Source organism: Lithobates pipiens, unplaced genomic scaffold, assembly GCF_037356315.1.
Source record: "Lithobates pipiens isolate NorthernLeopardFrog02 unplaced genomic scaffold, aLitPip1_a1.2 Scaffold_23, whole genome shotgun sequence".
NCBI lineage: Eukaryota > Metazoa > Chordata > Amphibia > Anura > Ranidae > Lithobates > Lithobates pipiens.
The window spans coordinates 165,442,066-165,460,920 of NW_027507785.1; the positions used below are offsets into that span (position 1 = coordinate 165,442,066).

Below are 18,855 nucleotides of genomic sequence, written 5' to 3' on the forward strand. Positions count from 1 at the left end.
AGGCGATCATGCATCTTTTTGTTAAACTCCATCTCTCTGTCAAGCCAGTTGTGTTACAATCCCAAATTACCGCATTTCGGAGATATTCCGGATGCAGTCATCTGGGCAGGGGTTGGAATCAAGCAAGTACAAGGGGGAAGCTATGTATTTTTGATCGGCTCAAGAACAGATTTCAGTTGTCGAACTAGTATCTATTTAGATACCTGCAGCTGCGACATGCCTTTGTATGTGGCTCTTATACCGTGGACCTTCGGTCTTCGGCATTAAAACTTCTTTTACATGATGATTCTTTGGCCAAGCCTTTGTCGATATTGTATAAAGAATTATTTACAGTAAGGCCAAAGGCACTGGATAAATGTATAGATGTTTGGATGCAACTGATTCAGAGTTTTCAGGGAGAATACTGGGATGACATTTGGGAGGTTCCTTTTAAGGCACTGGTGTTATTTATAGATCACCTCATCCAATTTAACTGGTACACAGAATGTATTATGCTCCAGCTAGGCTAGCCCCTATTTATGGATCCACTTTGGCTGAATGCTGGAGATATAGGACCCCGCCGACTGACATTGATCATATTTTATGGCATTGTAAGGAAGTGCAAAATTTTTGGTCGGAGGTCACACATACTTTACAGGAACTTCTATTGATTGCAGTCCTTTTCACCATCCTTGTTTGCCTTTTGGGTTGGTGGAGGATTTGGTACCAAAAAGGGTACAGGGGACTTTTCTATCTGTTACCTTATTTTATGCGTGAAAATTGGCAGTGTTATATTGGAAAGAATGAGCAGCACTGTCACTTGCATTTTGGAAGGGTATGGTCAATAAATCATTACCTTTCTACAAGGCAACATATGCGACTAGGAGATGCCAGAGAAAATTTGACAAGGTTTGGCAAGGTTGGCTGGCAGATGTCAACTGTTGGATGAGGTGTTCTATAACCCCTGCAAGTAGTTTTGAGTAGAGGGAATGCATGTTAAAAGGTACACCAGATACATGATATTAGAGGAGGTTAGGGTATCACCTTCATGTTGATATTGATGGTTTTGTGGGAATGACTCTATCCTACTATGTGTGGGATGGGCGCGTTGCACAAGGGAGAGGGAAGAGGGAAGAGGGAGGAGGGAAGAGGGAGGAGGGGGGAGGGAGGAGGGGGGAGGGAGGAGGGTGGGGTTGATAGTTAGTTGTTTATGTATAGTTAATCCAGGTCCTTGCGACTTGTTAAGCCTGGGTATGCCCAATACGCTCTGTGCTGTATGTCATATTCTTTTTTTTTTTTTTACATTTAAAAATAAAGAATTAAAAAAAAAGAAGGAAAAATGTTCATACAGGGTTATACAAAGTATAATTAATACTTGTACATACAGTGGTGTGAAAAAGTGTTTGCCCCCTTCCTCATTTCCTGTTCCTTTGCATGTTTGTCACACTTAAGTGTTTCGGAACATCAAACCAATTTAAACAATAGTCAAGCACAACACAAGTAAACACAAAATGCAATTTGTAAATGAAGGTGTTTATTATTAAAGGTGAAAAAAAATCCAAACCATCATGGCCCTGTGTGAAAAAGTGATTGCCCCCTAAACCTAATAACTGGTTGGGCCACCCTTAGCAGCAACAACTGCAACCAAGCATTTGCGATAACGTGCAATGAGGCTTTTACAGCGTACTGGAGGAATTTTGGCCCACTCATCTTTGCAGAATTGTCCTAATTCAGTTACATTAGAGGGTTTTCGAGCATGAACGGCCTTTTTAAGGTCATACCACAACATCTCAATAGGATTCAGGTCAGGACTTTGGCTAGGCCACTCCAAAGTCTTCATTTTGTTTTTCTTCAGCCATTCGGTGGTGGACTTGCTGGTGTGTTTAGGATCATTGTCCTGCTGCAGAACCCAAGTTCGTTTCAGCTTGAGTACACGAACAGATGGTCGGACATTCTCCTTCAGGATCTCTTGGTAGACAACAGAATTCATAGTTCCTTTTATCACGGCAAGTCTTCCAGGTCCTGAAGCAGCAAAACAGCCCCAGACCATCACACTACCACCACCATATTTTACTGTTGGTATAATGTTCTTTTTATGAAATGCAGTGTTCCTTCTACGCCAGATATACTTGGACACACACCTTCCAAAGAGTTCCACTTTTGTCTCTTCGGTCCACAGAATGTTGTCCCAAAAGTCTTGGGGATCATCAAGATGTGTTGTGGAGAAATTGAGACGAGCTTTGATGTTCTTTTTGCTCAGCAGTGGTTTTCTCCTTGGAACTCTGCCATGCAGGCCATTTTTGCCCAGTCTTTTCCTGATGGTGGAGGCATGAACGCTGACCTTAACTGAGGTAAGTGAGGCCTGCAGTTCCTTGGACGTTGTTGTGGGGTCTTTTGTGACCTCTTGGATGAGTCGTCGCTGCGCTCTTGGGGTAATTTTGGGCGGCCGGCCACTCCTGGGAAGGTTCACCACTGTTCCATGTCTTCGCCATTTGTGGATAATGGCTCTCACTGTGGTTCGCTGGATTCCCAAAGCTTTGGAAATGGCTTTATAACCCTTTCCAGACTGATAGATCTCAATTACTTTCTTTCTCAATTGTTCCTGAATTTCTTTGGGTCTCGGCATGATGTGTAGCTTTTAAGGATCTTCTGGTGGACCTTACTGTGTCAAGCAGCTCCTATTTAAGTGATGCCTTGATTGTGAACAGGTGTGGCAATAATCAGGCCTGGGTGTGGCTAGAGAAATTGAACTCAGGTGTGGACAACCACAGTTATAGTATGTTTTAACAAGGGGGGCAATCACTTTTTCACACAGGGCCATGATGGTTTGGATTTTTTTTCACCTTTAATAATAAACACCTTCATTTACAAATTGCATTTTGTGCTTACTTGTGTTGTCCTTGACTATTGTTTAAATTGGTTTGATGTTCCGAAACACTTAAGTGTGACAAACATGCAAAGGAACGGGAAATGAGGAAGGGGGCAAACACTTTTTCACACCACTGTACATAGATTACAAGAAAAATGGGGTTCATCCCCTGATAATATCAATAGAGAGTAAGCACAACCTATGGGTTATCAAATAGACCAGAGAAAATCCCAGCAGTTAGGACATGTCCAAAAAGTTAAAACAATGTATAACATGGGGGGTTATTTTCAAAAGGCAAATCCACTTTGCACTACTAGTGCACTGAAGGTGCACTTGAAAGTGTAGTCACTGTAGATCTGAAGGGGACATACAAGGAAAATAAAAAAACAGCATTTTAGCTAGCACATGATTGGATGATAAAATCAGCAGAGCTTCTCCTCATTTCAGATCTACAGCGACTGCACTTCCAAGTGCACTTTCAGTGGATGGTAAATCGACTCCATGGCTGTCAATATATACAGCCAATAATCTGTAGTGAGAGACCATGGGATGGTATCAAGGAGATAAGGCGTTTGACACAGGTTTTGGAAGACTGTAACCATTGATTCCCACATTTTATTATATTTAGAAGGACACCCACTGTGAATATATAAGAATTATATATAGGGCAAAGTGTTTTTGATTTCACGTATCCAAGTGTTGGATTCAGGGGGTAATTTCTCATCCAGTTTTGGGCTATCACTTTTATGGCTTTTGAATAGAGATTCTTGGAGAAAGGTCTTGGTGAGTGCTGGTTCAGGCTATTCCCAATAAGCACTGTTTAGGGTATAGCATTAATGGGGTGCCCATTATATCATGGAGAAATTTGACGATGTGTGTCCAATAGCTTTGTACAAGTGGACAATTCCAGAGAACACCGTTTTGCTTTTAAAATAGTCCTTGACCCTTTCCAAAAAATGCAACGGCTGAAAAGAAAGATAGATGTGAACTTATCCCATAGGAAACCATGTTAAATGGACTGTAGTGCATTATTGAAAAAAACGCATAGGTGTAAACTGAGCCTAAGAAAGTTTAGTGATATAATGGAAGGGGACGGTTGCTTATGTATATTGCCTCTGTAATTGATTGTGTTAACAATTGTCAAGCTTTTTTATTAGGACAACATTTTTTTTATAATATTAATTAATAAAAAATACGTTTTTATACTTAAATTGTGTACTTTCCTGGGACATGGTGCTGAAACCCATCTGTCAAACCAAAATATGTCATTGTAGACGCTATATACAGCACCCTGCCATCCACTCCCACCAGCCATGTTCAATGTGTATCTAAACCTAAGAACAAAAAATGTAATATATTGCAGCTTACCAGTTCATAAATGTGGTGGCAGCATTCAGTTTCCTTTTTTTTAGGTTTCCTTCCTTCAATTATACCTGGTAAACCTGGTAGTAACTCATGTCCTATCCCAGGGTGACAATGCTCACTAACTTTACTGTATTTATGGAGGAGCATTGTTATAACCCCAGAACAGAAAGTGTAATAGCACTACACTCCATAACATAGAAGGAAGGTGTAATCCACAGAATCAAACTGGGCCAGAAGATGAGAATACTTGAGATAAGACAGCAATTTATAGCAGGATCACAAGTTATTTTGGAATTATCCAACACATTTAACAATAGTGTATTTAACAGAACAGAGAAGTTCATTGTTAGTGTTTACGTAAACTTCTAATCATTTCCTACTCTACTTTCAGCAAAGTTTTAAGAAAAATTCCCTCAGCTTCTTAAATGATACTAATTAGATTTTGTCTTAATGGTATCCAGTTCATCAGAGGCTGAGGTGAGGTATTATTCCTTTTCCTCGGGCCATGGGCGTTATAAGATAGAAATTAATTTACATATTATTATATGGTAGGCTTAAAAAAATGCTAAACTGCCTTTTAAGGGTAATTAACCAATTACATTGGAAAATCATTGAGCTTTAACAGAACTGTAAGGCTCAGTTCACACTAGTGCGAGCCATGCGACTTGTGTTGGCAAATTTTCATTCATTTGAATGGGCTGCCATGCCTGCATATCCAGATAAAAAGGTGCATGCACATTTTCAAAAATGTGGCCACAGGGAAGTGCGATTCTGCACCCGCAACCAGCCCGCCCAGTGTGAACTGAGCCTAAAAAAAAAAAATGCTGAGAAAGTTCACGTTTCCTTACGTGCCAGACAGAGCTGTGATGTTTATAGAGCTGTGTAAAACTGAATACTGCATGGACACAATTACAATCCATTGGCAGATAAAACAGCTACCATATATGTATACCAATACTATATTTACTAGGTTTGCCTTAAGTTCAGCTTTAGGGCCAATTTACAATGGCTTGCGCTAAAATGCATGTACATTTCCATCCATTTTAGTCACGTTTTAACAAGCACTGACATCCTTTGACATACATTTTGGCATCTGTTGACATACATTTTGCATTTTAGCGCAACGCAACATTATAAAGTAAATAGCACACATTGTTTTTCAGATGTCGGGGGCACAGTGGTGTAGTGGTTAGCACTCTCACCTAGCAGTAAAAAGGGTCACTGGTTCAAATCCCAACCATGACACTACCTGCCTGGAGTGTGTATGTTCTCCATGTGCCTGCGTGGGTTTCTTCCAGGTACTCTGGTTTCCTCCCACACTCCAAAGACATGCAGGTAGGTTAATTGGCTTCTGGCCAAAATTGGCTCTAGTATATGAATGGGGACCTTAGATTGTGGGCTTCTTGAAGGTAGGGACCAATGTGAGTGTGCAATGTATAGGGGTAGACACTCACTCAGGTTAAACTGGTGTCTTTATTCAACCTTACTAACTATGAAACTATGTCCTTTCTGTTGATCTGCATTTTACTGCTGCGCTAAAACGCACTGGTGTGAATTGTCCTTTAATGTGCAGCAGTTTTAAATTAGAAAAAAAAGTTAGTTTTGTGCCATTTAACAAACTTACCTTTAAAATCTGGCTATTGCCACATCCACTGTGCATAATGCCAAGGCTCTTTAATTTTTTACTTAGCTCAGTCAACATGTGGCTATAGAGGTCTTCTAGGCTTGTGCCTGTAATGCACAGATTTAAACAGGACTTCTGCACTTGTAATACAGCATCATACAGCTCTTCTTGTGCAGCAGAAAACCTTCAAATAAAAAAGAAAAATGTTACTGCACTTCTTTCACAGAACTGCCTGTGAAGTGTTCAATGCATTACCCTCTCTTTATTGTAAAAAAAAATATTTTCAGAGAGGGGGTGCCTAGTTTTGACAGGTACCTTCTTCCACTTCTGCTTGGATCGCCTAGGTGATCCGAGTGGAAGTTCATCCCCCTCTCCCTGCCTGCAACCTCCTGGGACCTGTGAAATGTCTTTTCAGATAGAGCAGCCCACCGTCAACATGGCAGTGCTGGGGACCCAAGGAGGGGGGAATCCTATTTTGTATATCCATTTCATTTTGATTTTTGAAATCCCTCTTAGCAGAGAGCCTCCCCGCCAGTGTGGGCTATGTTTGTCAATTCCTAGAAATATTGTGTTTGTACGGTCCCTATTATTTACAAGAGTATAAGGTTTTGAAACAGAATGCTTCCTAAAACCCCTCCTAATATTATTTATGTGTTTATTGAGCCTAACTTGCAGGGCCCCCTTGGTCCTACTGACATGCTGGAGTCCGCAAGGACATTAAAGTATACAACCCCAGTAGAAGTGCAAGTATTAAAGAGTTCTATCTTGAAAGTTTGGGAGGTACTTGTGTAAATAATATCCATACTTCTCCTATTCTTACATCTATTAATGGCACATACTTGACATTTTGTGGCCATGACTTTAAAATTATAAATGGTCAAAATGCGCATAGGATGAATGGGAAAGCCTCACACAGCAGTGTCAGTGGTCAGCAAACAACAGGCTCAGCCAGCTGCTCCAGATCTCTCCTTAAAGGACGGTATACATAAAAAAGGAAGGCCCGGGAACCTGGAAGACGTAATTTTGTGATGAAACATATAAGAATGCTGCCTATACTACGTTCATTAGCACGCCAATTCAGTCCTCTCTGCACAATTGCCAGCCTGACTTTGTTTTGCTACATGCTACTATGAAGATTATCTCTGCAAGTGTAATGCAAATTGATTAAATTGCTTCAGTAACAGTCTTACACTATGTGCGGACCTTCCTTTTTGACTGATACTCACTTAACCATTAGGTGTAAGCTAACATAGTACCTTTATAAAGTTTTTTTTATTTAGTTGATCAATGCATTTGAGGCAAGTGTAGTGTAATAATTAATTAGAAATAGTGATTCCATATGGATCGGGATGATATGCTGAATGAGGCTTGGCTGGTGTTCACCTTAGCACTCGAGATTTAGATCGAGGTGCGGTTCTGTGAAACACTATTTGAGACGATGGCGCAGCATGATGTCTGTGCCCCGGATGTCATTGTGTGATGAAACGCATAGGGTGGAGCAATGTTCTGATGTCATTGCATACCACGAGTCCTGTAAGTGCGTGTTGCCTTACCATGTGGAGTATTTTCTGTTTTGGACATGACAATATGGAGAATATGGTCAGATGACTTCCACTGTGGCCCAAAGGAACACCGCCGGAACATTTCAGAGAGGCCCTGGCAGGGTATACAGTCAAAAGCATTATTGACCTTTCTTGAATAAAGGTCCATTATAGTTGGTAAGCAAGCATTTTTTTTACCATTCCAAGGTGGTGGTGTCTTCTGCGGACTATTGTACATGGTGGTGGATGGTGACTGCAAGTTTTTCCAATTTGAGTCATATACAAAGAGGATCCTACCTTAGCAACTATCTTTTTGGACTGTGTTTGCAACAATTGCTAAATGTCACAGCGACTCTGTTTGCATATGTCTAACTGTGCTTGTATCACACAGTAAAGTCGCAGTTTATATCACTTTTGGATTTTTATTTTTGTTTTGTTTTTATTTATCAAGATTTAGAAGCGCAGTTTTTTTCCTTTTAGAAAGAAACATGCAACATGTTCCAAAAGTGAACCTATCCTTTAAAGTGGTGGTAGTAAGAACTAACTGAACTTGTTATCAACACTGATGCAAGTGCTCACCCCAGGCATACACTCATGTGAAACACTAAGTACACCCAGGGTAATTGTTGACTTATTCAACAATTTCAAACAGGCAAATATTACATCTCCATTCAAACAGTGCCTACAATAAAGGTGATATACTTAAAGCGGAATGTCACTCTCCTAATCATCATTGACTATTTTTAACCTTTATGCTGCTAGCATTGGTAAATAGATAGGAAAGTATATTATATTTGCTTGTTTTAAGCCTTTTTTATTACATTTTTTCAGTAACTTCCTGCTTATCATGCCTAGACAAATGATGTAATACATCCCAGGAATCTACAGGAGGGGAGGAGGAGTTTTATCAGCTAAGCACACCCTCCTGCCTACATGCCTTAGCTAAGGTAGATGGATTCCGGAAAGTAAATGCTACATAAATCATTTGCCCTTACTCAAGATAGCTACAACCAGAAATGCAAGAGGGTGTTTTTTAAAGTGATTTTGTAGGCAAAATAAAGAATGATGACAAAGATAGATGAGTGAGTAAAAAGTAATTAAATAGCATTTTTGGTTTGTGGTGCTCAGATGTAGTGTAGTTCTGTTTTAAATAAGAAACACGAGATGTTAAAGTGAGCATCAGAACCTTTTTGGAGCATGCATCAATATCGCTATCCATACGTACACCAAGGGAGGCACTGGGAGACTTAACCCATCTATACTAACAGTTAACACTAGACAACATAAAATAGCTGAGGTTATACGGTTTTATGTTACTAATATTATCTCGGGTGAGCTTTCTCCTATGACAATCTGGGTGACCCACAAGGAACCAATAAGTATGGGGTCCAAAAGAAAAAGGAAAGCAGAACAAGAGATGAACACCCCCCCCCCCCCAAAAAAAAAAACACAAGGGCAATTTTTTCTCTGCAATCATTTATATAACAAAAACAGCAATATAAATAGTAGTATACAGGGCAAAAAGTACACCCTTAACCTCAGAAATGGTAGTATCATTTATTTGTACCCAATGCCACTAGTCTCTGACACAGATTACATTTTTTGATCACTTCCTTTTTTGCAAAAGGAGCAGCTCATTTTGACTCCCCCACAACATTTTAATGGAATTCAAATCAGGTATTTGAATTGGCCGGTCCATACCCCTTTGTTTCCTCTTTCTGAGTCACTCCTTTACTAGTGTTCTGCATATTATATTATTCCATTGAAAGTTTAATTTACAGTTCCGGTTCAACTTTTGGGCAGATGGCCTCACATTATCAAGCACACTTTGATATGATTCAAAATTCATAGTTGACTCTATAACTGCAATCTGACCAGGCCCTGAAGCAGCAAATCAATCATAAACTATAATGTTTCTACCACTACGCTTCACAGTTGGCACCAGGGCTGGTGCAACGATTTATGACCCCTTAGGCAGAACCTCATTTTGCCGAACCCCCCTTGGCTCCACCCCTGACTCCACCCCCTTTGCTCTGCCCCACCTTTTAATGAAGAGCCCATCAAATGCAGCCCACCAGTGCCCATCAAATGCAGCCTCACCAGCACCCACCAAAAGCAGCCTCACCAGCACCCATCAAATGAACCCTACCAGCACCCATCAAATGAAGCCTACCAGCACCCATCAAATGAAGCCTACCAGCACCCATCAAATGAAGCCTACCAGCACCCATCAAATGAAGCCTACCAGCACCCATCAAATGAACCCTACCAGCACCCATCAAATGAAGCCTACCAGCACCCATCAAATGAAGCCTACCAGCACCCATCAAATGAAGCCTACCAGCACCCATCAAATGAAGCCTACCAGCACCCATCAAATGAAGCCTACCAGCACCCATCAAATGAAGCCTACCAGCACCCATCAAATGCAGCCTTCCAGTGCCCATCAATTAACGTTTGCTTGCTACCATTCATTCGGTAGTCGGGACATAGACATAGTCCTCCGCCGCCACTGCGCCTCTGACACTATGGGGGTTATTTACGAAAGGCCAATCCACTTTGCACTACAAGTGCACTTGGAAGTGCAGTCGCTGTAAATCTGAGGGGTAGATTTGAAATGAGGGCAGGCTATGCCGATTTTATCATCCAATCATGTGCAAGCTAAAATGCTGTTTTTTATTTTCCTTGCATGACCCCCTCGGATTTACAGCGACTGCACTTCAAAGTGCACTTGCAGTGCACTTGTAGTGCAAAGTGGATTTTACTTTTGTAAATAACCCCCTATGTGCGAACAGTGCGGCAGCTGCCTGTTGATGCTGAGACTTAGTTGCTTGCTGCAGAGAGAAGAGAGTAGGAACACCAGTGGATGGGAGCCCTAGGCGGCTGCCTAGTTTGCCTAGTAGTAGCACCGGCCCTGATTGGCACAAGGTTCTCCTTCTAAAATGCTCCCTTCAATTTGCATCAAACATGTCTACAGTACAGTTACAATACAATTCAATACAGGAGGAATCAGAGAGCCCTGTTGTATTTAATTTTTATTAGAAACAGATATTTTATTACAATAAAAAGACCAGTTCATTCTCTGTGCAGTTAACTTCCTAACCATATAATTTTACAACATAAAAAGTTGCACAGGAACACCAAGCAGGGAACAAGCTACCACGAAAGAGAAAAAAATAGCAGCATGGACCCCTCAGCATCATCTATGAGATATAAATAATAATATCCCTTTTATGTACAGATATACAATTTACCACTTATACAGTAAGATCAGACGTCTAATTCACAGGTTATTGATTATGTCTTTCATTCGGAGAACAGTAAACCTGAAATATTCAGTAGACGTTTTAACAGTTCTCCCAAATTCCCGTATCCACTTACCGCCTGCCCGCAATGTAATTTACGTTGCTGCCTACTTTTGGGTATCGGAAACATGGACGGCTCCCGCTGTGATTGTACACAGCAGGATCCAGTCAGCAAGTCCCGGTTAAAGCAGGGGTGAAAAACCTAGAGATCTATTAGTAAAAGCAGCCCACTTTACACATAGTTAGGCACACATTTAACCCTTGATCACCCTAGATGTTATTATCTTCTCAGCCAGTCTCATTAGTAGAGTAACGCAAACCAATCAATATATACTTATTGGGATTTATATTTTTTTTTTTAACCAAAGACATGTACCAGAATACATTTTGGCCAAAAATAAACTTGATATTTTTTTTTATAGCCATAGACTGAGTATAGCCTCGAATACAAAATATATACGTAATACATATAACAGTACCATCATCCCAATTGATAATTGTCAAGAATTGGGAATTCTAAGGATATTGGGGCAGTTGCTAAGGCTGCTCCCTTGATATCCACACCCAAAAATGTTTGTTGAGGGGACTATTGCGGTACTAAATAAATCATAAAAGACTTGGTTATAAAAAATTACAAGTAATTTAATAAGGACAAAAAAATGAAATCCATCAAAACTTTCATATTGCTAAAATCATATACACCACAATTTAATAAACTACCGACGGGTAACCCCGTAAGGTTTCTATTGAAGAGGGGTACAGAAACGCTTCCTCTACCGGTTTCGCGGCGAACCGCTTCTTCAGGAGGATAGTCTACAGAGTAAATAAAAATATTTGCAAATAATCAAATAGCAGCGAATCATATAATGACATAACAGAAGAGTTACAGTAATTTAAATAGCGAGGGGATCAGCTCACCCACAAAGGAGGAAGCAGTAGATCACAGGACCCATCGGTTTCCTCCCACGGCAGATGCGGGGGGTTGTAAAGGACTCTTCAAATTTAAACAGATATATATGATATGAGAGTTAAAGTGAGATGAGACATTAACCTATACACACCTAAAGAGCGATATCTAGGTGAAAAGGGATGGAAAATAGACTGTGTATAGGGGCTGTAAAAAGAGCCTATAAAAAGGAAGTGCTTAATTGTGCATCCTAAGGTGTCCTAAGCAAGCAAAAAATTACCAAAGAAATGTGACCAAATTGGGAAGAAAAGGAAAAAGAAATAAGGAGTCTGTGGAAAAGGGCAAACCACCACAAAAAATAGGGTAAAAAGGATATAAGTGAAACAAGTGTGAAAGTAAAAGCCAAACATACCGTTTGTGCTATATTATCCAGTGCACACCACCCATGTTCATAGAGGGAGATCGAACAGGGCAACACCATAGTAGCCAAGGAATGCAAATGTATAGTGTGCAGGGCAGGTATCACCTACTATATATATAATACACTCCCCAAAGGGAGGAACTGGTAAGCATGTATGCACAGGTTGCTGTTGTAGATGGACACCACAGGTGTATTGCAGGTTAGCACACCAGGTAATCATGATAATTAATATGGTAATTCATTAGCCAGGAAACAAACATGAACCTGGGTATTGATCGCCATCTGTGGGGGTACACACAGAGCAATCACTTTAAGCACATATGAAAAAAGGCATAAAGTAAGATAAGACCAGGAGACCTAGGGTACTAGAGGTCCTAGTCATCGGGTACAAAAACAGCAATACTCTAACCTGTATAGACATGTCCAACAGCGCAACCCGGCATGTGGAGTCCTGAAAACTGCTCAACAGTGGTCTAACACAGACCACTATTTAAGCCCCCAACCCTTCCGGCATCAGCGCACGCCGCTAAACGGCGGCGTCTGATGTCACGGGGGTCCGCCCACCCACACCGCGCACTCGCACGGCCATGCAACCATCGCGCACGCTGATGCGGACGCACTGTGCATGGATGTGCGCACAGCGCATGTGCGTGCCGGAGGGGCCCATGGACCAAAAGGTCCGGGCGCATCCAGCACAAGGAGGACCCAAAATAAGGGACCCACTAGGGCGAGCGCACATCTGCCAGACAGGAGAACACAACAAAGGATCCAAGAAAAGACCCAAGCTTCCCCCTGGGGGGAGCGGATCTCCTTTACAGCAACACTATTCACAAAATACAAAAATAATATATAAACAATAATACTACAAACATCGTATAATCAAGGTAATAATGTAATAAACAAAGCATGGGAACAACCGTACTTCAGTGTCACCAACGGCATAAGGAATGACAATCCCACTAGCTATCGTGGTGAAAAAATAAATAAAGTAAAGTAATGTATATCTAGATACAAAAAATAGAGGCACTCAAAAGAGACACCCACCACTGTTGCTGTTCAGAGGTTGGTGCCTCTTAAAAACGGGTGTGTTATCCACCCTGGGTGTATTATCCACCCCATGAATATAGCCATAGACTGAGTATAGCCTCGAATACAAAATATATGTAATACATATAACAGTACCATCATCCCAATTGATAATTGTCAAGAATTGGGAATTCTAAGGATATTGGGGCAGTTGCTGAGGCTGCTCCCTTGATATCCACACCCAAAAATGTTTGTTGAGGGGACTATTGCGGTACTAAATAAATCATAAAAGACTTTGTTATAAAAAAATTACAAGTAATTTAATAAGGACAAAAAAATGAAATCCATCAAAACTTTCATATTGCTAAAATCATATACACCACAATTTAATAAACTACCGACGGGTAACCCCGTAAGGTTTCTATTGAAGAGGGGTACAGAAACGCTTCCTCTACCGGTTTTGCGGCGAACCGCTTCTTCAGGAGGATAGTCTACAGAGTAAATAAAAATATTTGCAAATAATCAAATAGCAGCGAATCATATAATGACATAACAGAAGAGTTACAGTAATTTAAATAGCGAGGGGATCAGCTCACCCACAAAGGAGGAAGCAGTAGATCACAGGACCCATCGGTTTCCTCCCACGGCAGATGTGGGGGGTTGTAAAGGACTCTTCAAATTTAAACAGATATATATGATATGAGAGTTAAAGTGAGATGAGACATTAACCTATACACACCTAAAGAGCGATATCTAGGTGAAAAGGGATGGAAAATAGACTGTGTATAGGGGCTGTAAAAAGAGCCTATAAAAAGGAAGTGCTTAATTGTGCATCCTAAGGTGTCCTAAGCAAGCAAAAAATTACCAAAGAAATGTGACCAAATTGGGAAGAAAAGGAAAAAGAAATAAGGAGTCTGTGGAAAAGGGCAAACCACCACAAAAAATAGGGTAAAAAGGATATATGTTGGATATGTTATATAGCAGAATGTAAAAAATATATATATTTTTTTTTTTAAGTTTTTTTTTTTTCATTTATATCGCAAAAAATAAAAAGCCCAGTAGTAATCAAATATCACCAAAAGAAAGCTCTATTTGTGTGAAAGAAACAATATGAATTTTGTGCAGGTACAGCATTGCATGACCGGACAATTAGCAGTTAAAATAGCTCAGTGCAGTATAGCAAAAAAAATCTTTCAGAGCTGAAATGGAAATGCTGTAATTCAGTCTGTCAGCTATGCTGTATTAATTCCTCCAGAAGCATTATGTTATCTATCCTATTAAAGAGGAAGTAAACCCCCGATGGGTTTTACTTCCCTTTTTGCTCCCCGCAAGGGCTACAAATGGAAAGCATAATGGGGTAGTATGCATCGCATACTATCCCATTATATGATACCTGCAAATGAACCCCGCACTGTCCCCTGAGCAGGCCGCGTCCATCTTCGCCCCTCTTCCTTCCAGGGCCTCGGACTCTGGCTTTGTGACTAGCCGGAGTTGCGTGACATTACTCCCATGCATACATATGGAAGCCGTCAGTCACGGCACATACAGGGGAGGGGGAAGAAATGGCACGGTGGTCCGTTCCTTCACAGCTCATGCACCGATGACAACATCGGCGCACTACAAGTGAAATATCTCCTAAATGGCGCATGTTTAGGAGATATTTTTACTACCTATAGGAAAGCCTTATTCTAAGCTTACCTATAGGTAGCACTTTAAATCAAGATGAGATGAGATAAGCAATGTCGATTTCCAATTCGAAGACACATTGGGGTTGATGAGTGCATAATCTGGTGAAGCTGTGCATGGCAGTCCATCAGCTTCTAACTTCACCTTAAGCTTGGTTTGTATGCAGAGCTGCACCAGATTTTGCACTCTTCAGTCTTAGTAAATCAACCCCATTCTTCTTTGCCAAATTAAATAAATGAAGGATTAAACAATTTGGATAGTCTTTATACGAAATGTTAGAGCCATTGAATAAATGGTCTCAGGCATACCTCCCAACTGTCCCTGATTTGGAGTAAAATCCCTCTGTCCCTCTTTCCTCCTCATTTGTCTCTCATTTTGGTCTGATCTATATAGTTGTATATAAAATGCACTTTTTATCTTTTAAAAAGTGTTTCCCAGTGCTAAACCTTTCATCTGATTTCTAAATTGCTCTAATTGCTTTGTAAATTTCAAAACCCAGTTTAAAGGAATAGTAGTGGTAAAAAAAAGCACTTGTGGGTTTGTTTTGTTTTTTTGGTATAATTTTACTTTAAGGGGGCATGGCAGGGTGAGTTGCCTATGCCTACATACCGTTGCTAATAAGTGTCCCTCATTCTCATCTTAAAAAGTTGGGAGGTGTGTCTCAGGGGTCCAGAGGGATAGAGCCATCAGAAATCTTAGGTGTTACTTTTGAAACATTACACTAATACACTTAAAATGGAAGTAAACCCTTCCAAACAACTTTGACCTACAGGTAAGCCTAGATTAAGGCTTACCTGTAGGTCCAAGTAATATCTCCTAAACCTATATGGTTTAGGAGATATTTGCCCGAAAATGGGCACCGCTGTCTACGGCGCATGCGCCGTAGACAGCGGCGCGCAGGCGCACTAAATGCGGCAAGTCCAAGAATGGATTTGCCAAATTTGTCTACTCCCGTGCGCATGCGCGGGAGTGACGTCATCGCGGCTCCGGCGAATGGCAGCGTCGGAGCTCCGAGACGCGACTCCCGTGCGCATGCGCGGGAGTGACGTCATCGCGGCTTCTCCGCTGTCATTCGTCGGAGCTGCGAGAGACGCCACAACCAAGATGGATGCGGCGGACTACAGGTGACAGCGGCGACTTCGCTGGCTCCTGTGTCAGGTAAGTGACACATAATGAGCTACTATGCGATGCATAGTAGTCCATTATGCTTTACCTTTGCAGGGAAAAAAAGAGGAAGTAAACCCATCAGGGTTTACTTCCTCTTTAAAGAACCGAGCAGAACCACCACATATTGTATGTACAGTGGTTCTTTTGGAGTCACATCCTCTCCAGCATTTGATGATTGAGCTGATGAGGTACTGTAGAGGCAATACATGAATGTGTAAAGTACCAGCATGCGGCCACAGTTTGAAATTTAGTTCTCTCAATATTTTTCATTTTTAGAGACACATAACTTTAGAAAAGTAAATTTTTGTCCATTACGATGGACTTAAGACCACAAAAGAAGCTACCACAGTGTAGTAATTTACAACTAGTGTTCAGCCTAAGAATGAGTTTGGGCATTGGCTGTTTGTTCGTTCGACAAACATTTGAATTATCGGGGAATTTGACCATTTGATCGGCCCGCTGAGCGACCACAATGCACTGTGCTGCTGCACAGTGCATTGCAAGCCCTAATCGGCTGAATCAATGAAAGCTTTGCCCAATCAGGGCACATAGCACTGTCAGAGCCATGATTGGACACTGTCATGAGGACTCTATTCAATCATGGCTCACTGCTCTTAGTCCCATACCACGCTATAAAAATATTCTTCCCATAGCGGCCATTTGCAGTGTGATATTGGTGTTGAGAGTGAGGCCGCGTACACACGGGCGGACTGTTCGCCCAACCTTGTCCGCTGAACAGTGTTTGGGCGGACAGTCCGCTCGTGTGTGGGCTTTCAGCGGACAGTTTCAGCGGACAGTTGGACGGACAAAGTCTTTCGGAAATTCCGAAAAACTGTCCGCTGAAACTGTGTTTGAGCGAACAGTCCGCCCGTGTGTAGGCTACTTTCGAAATTAGCAAACTGTTCCCGCTCGGAAAGTCCGCCCATTTCGAGCGCGTGTACAGGTAGGCGGGGCCCGCGAAGGAGACGTCGCGGGCTCCGCCGCCTGGAATGGAGTTAAAGGGGAACCCAACGCCGAAAAAAATCGGCGTGGGGGTTCCCCCAAAGTCCACACCAGACCCTTGTCCGAGCACGCTACCCGGCCGGCCAGGAAAGGGGGGCGAGCGAGCGCGCCCCCCCTCCTGAGCCGTACCAGGCCGCGTGCCCTCAACATGGGGGGTGCCTTGGGGAAGGGGGGGCCGCGCGGCCCCCCCACCCCAAAGCACCTTGTCCCCATGTTGATGAGGACAAGGGCCTCTTCCCGACAACCCTGGCCGTTGGTTGTCGGGGTCTGCGGGCGGGGGGCTTATCGGAATCCGGGAGCCCCCTTTAAGAAGGGGGCCCCCGGATACCGGCCCCCCACCCTATGTGAATGAGTATGGGGTACAATGTACCCCTACCCATTCACCTGTGAAATAAAGTACAAAAAAAAACACAACACAGGGAAAAAATATTTTATTGCACAGCTCCGGGGGTCTTCCGTCTTCGGGGGTCTTCTCGCCGGACTCCTCCGCTATCTGTGTGTAGCTCTTTTACTAGCGGAGGAGTCCGGCTTTCTTCCTCCCCGCCGCCGGCCTCTTCTCCCGACTTCGGGGGTCTTGTCCCCCTCTTCGGTTCTTCTGCCGGGCCACCGTGCCTTCTTGTAGCTCTTTTGCAGGCGGTGGCCCGGTCTTCTGTCGCCGCTGCCTTCCGTTCTTCTGTCGCCGCCTTCGGTTCTTCTGCCGGGCCACCGCGCCTTCTTGTAGCTCTTTTACAGGCGGTGGCCCGGTCTTCTGTCGCCGCTGTCGTCGCCGCCGCCGCCGCCTTCCGTTCTTGTTCTTCTTCTTGTTCTTCTTCTTCTTCTCCTGGAGATGTTGACTCGACGAGCTCTCCGGCCGGAATGCCAGAGCCGCGCTGTGCGGTCACTTATATAGTGACAATGGGGCGGTGTCACATGGTATATGTCACATGGGTTGGTCACATGGGTTGATGTCACATGGGGACTATGACATCGTAAGGGGGCGGGGTCACCATGTGACCAACCCATGTGACATATACCATGTGACACCGCCCCATTGTCACTATATAAGTGACCGCACAGCGCGGCTCTGGCATTCCAGCCGGAGAGCTCGTCGAGTCAACATCTCCAGGAGAAGAAGAAGAAGAACAAGAAGAAGAACAAGAACGGAAGGCGGCGGCGACGACAGCGGCGACAGAAGACCGGGCCACCGCCTGTAAAAGAGCTACAAGAAGGCGCGGTGGCCCGGCAGAAGAACCAAAGGCGGCGACAGAAGAACGGAAGGCAGCGGCGACAGAAGACCGGGCCACCGCCTGCAAAAGAGCTACAAGAAGGCGCGGTGGCCCGGCAGAAGAACCGAAGAGGGGGACAAGACCCCCGAAGTCGGGAGAAGAGGCCGGCGGCGGGGAGGAAGAAAGCCGGACTCCTCCGCTAGCAAAAGAGCTACACACAGATAGCGGAGGAGTCCGGCGAGAAGACCCCCGAAGATGGAAGACCCCCGGAGCTGTGCAATAAAATATTTTTTTCCCTGTGTTGTGTTTTTTTTTGTACTTTATTTCACAGATGAATGGGTAGGGGTACATTGTACCCCATACTCATTCACATAGGGTGGGGGGCCGGTATCCGGGGGCCCCCTTCTTAAAGGGGGCTCCCGGATTCCGATAAGCCCCCCGCCCGCAGACCCCGACAACCAACGGCCAGGGTTGTCGGGAAGAGGCCCTTGTCCTCATCAACATGGGGACAAGGTGCTTTGGGGTGGGGGGGCCGCGCGGCCCCCCCTTCCCCAAGGCACCCCCCATGTTGAGGGCACGCGGCCTGGTACGGCTCAGGAGGGGGGGCGCGCTCGCTCGCCCCCCTTTCCTGGCCGGCCGGGTAGCGTGCTCGAACAAGGGTCTGGTGTGGACTTTGGGGAACCCCCACGCCGATTTTTTTCGGCGTTGGGGTTCCCCTTTAAGCCCATTCCAGGCGGCAGAGCCCGCGACGTCTCCTT

General features: G+C 43.4%; 1 protein-coding gene across 4 annotated transcripts in view; it reads right to left on the bottom strand.

The window, feature by feature from the left end:
• XPNPEP3 (X-prolyl aminopeptidase 3) overlaps positions 1–18,855 on the bottom strand; it is a 287,901-nt gene that overhangs the window by 52,652 nt on the left and 216,394 nt on the right. For all 4 annotated transcript variants that reach the window (XR_013262366.1, XM_077452550.1, XM_077452549.1 and 1 more), the window contains exon 8: positions 5,838–6,021. Coding sequence is in view for 3 of the 4 variants with exons in the window: in XM_077452550.1 (XP_077308676.1) it covers positions 5,838–6,021 (184 nt within the window). In the remaining variant the exon portion in view is untranslated. The remainder of the gene's footprint in view (positions 1–5,837; positions 6,022–18,855) is intronic.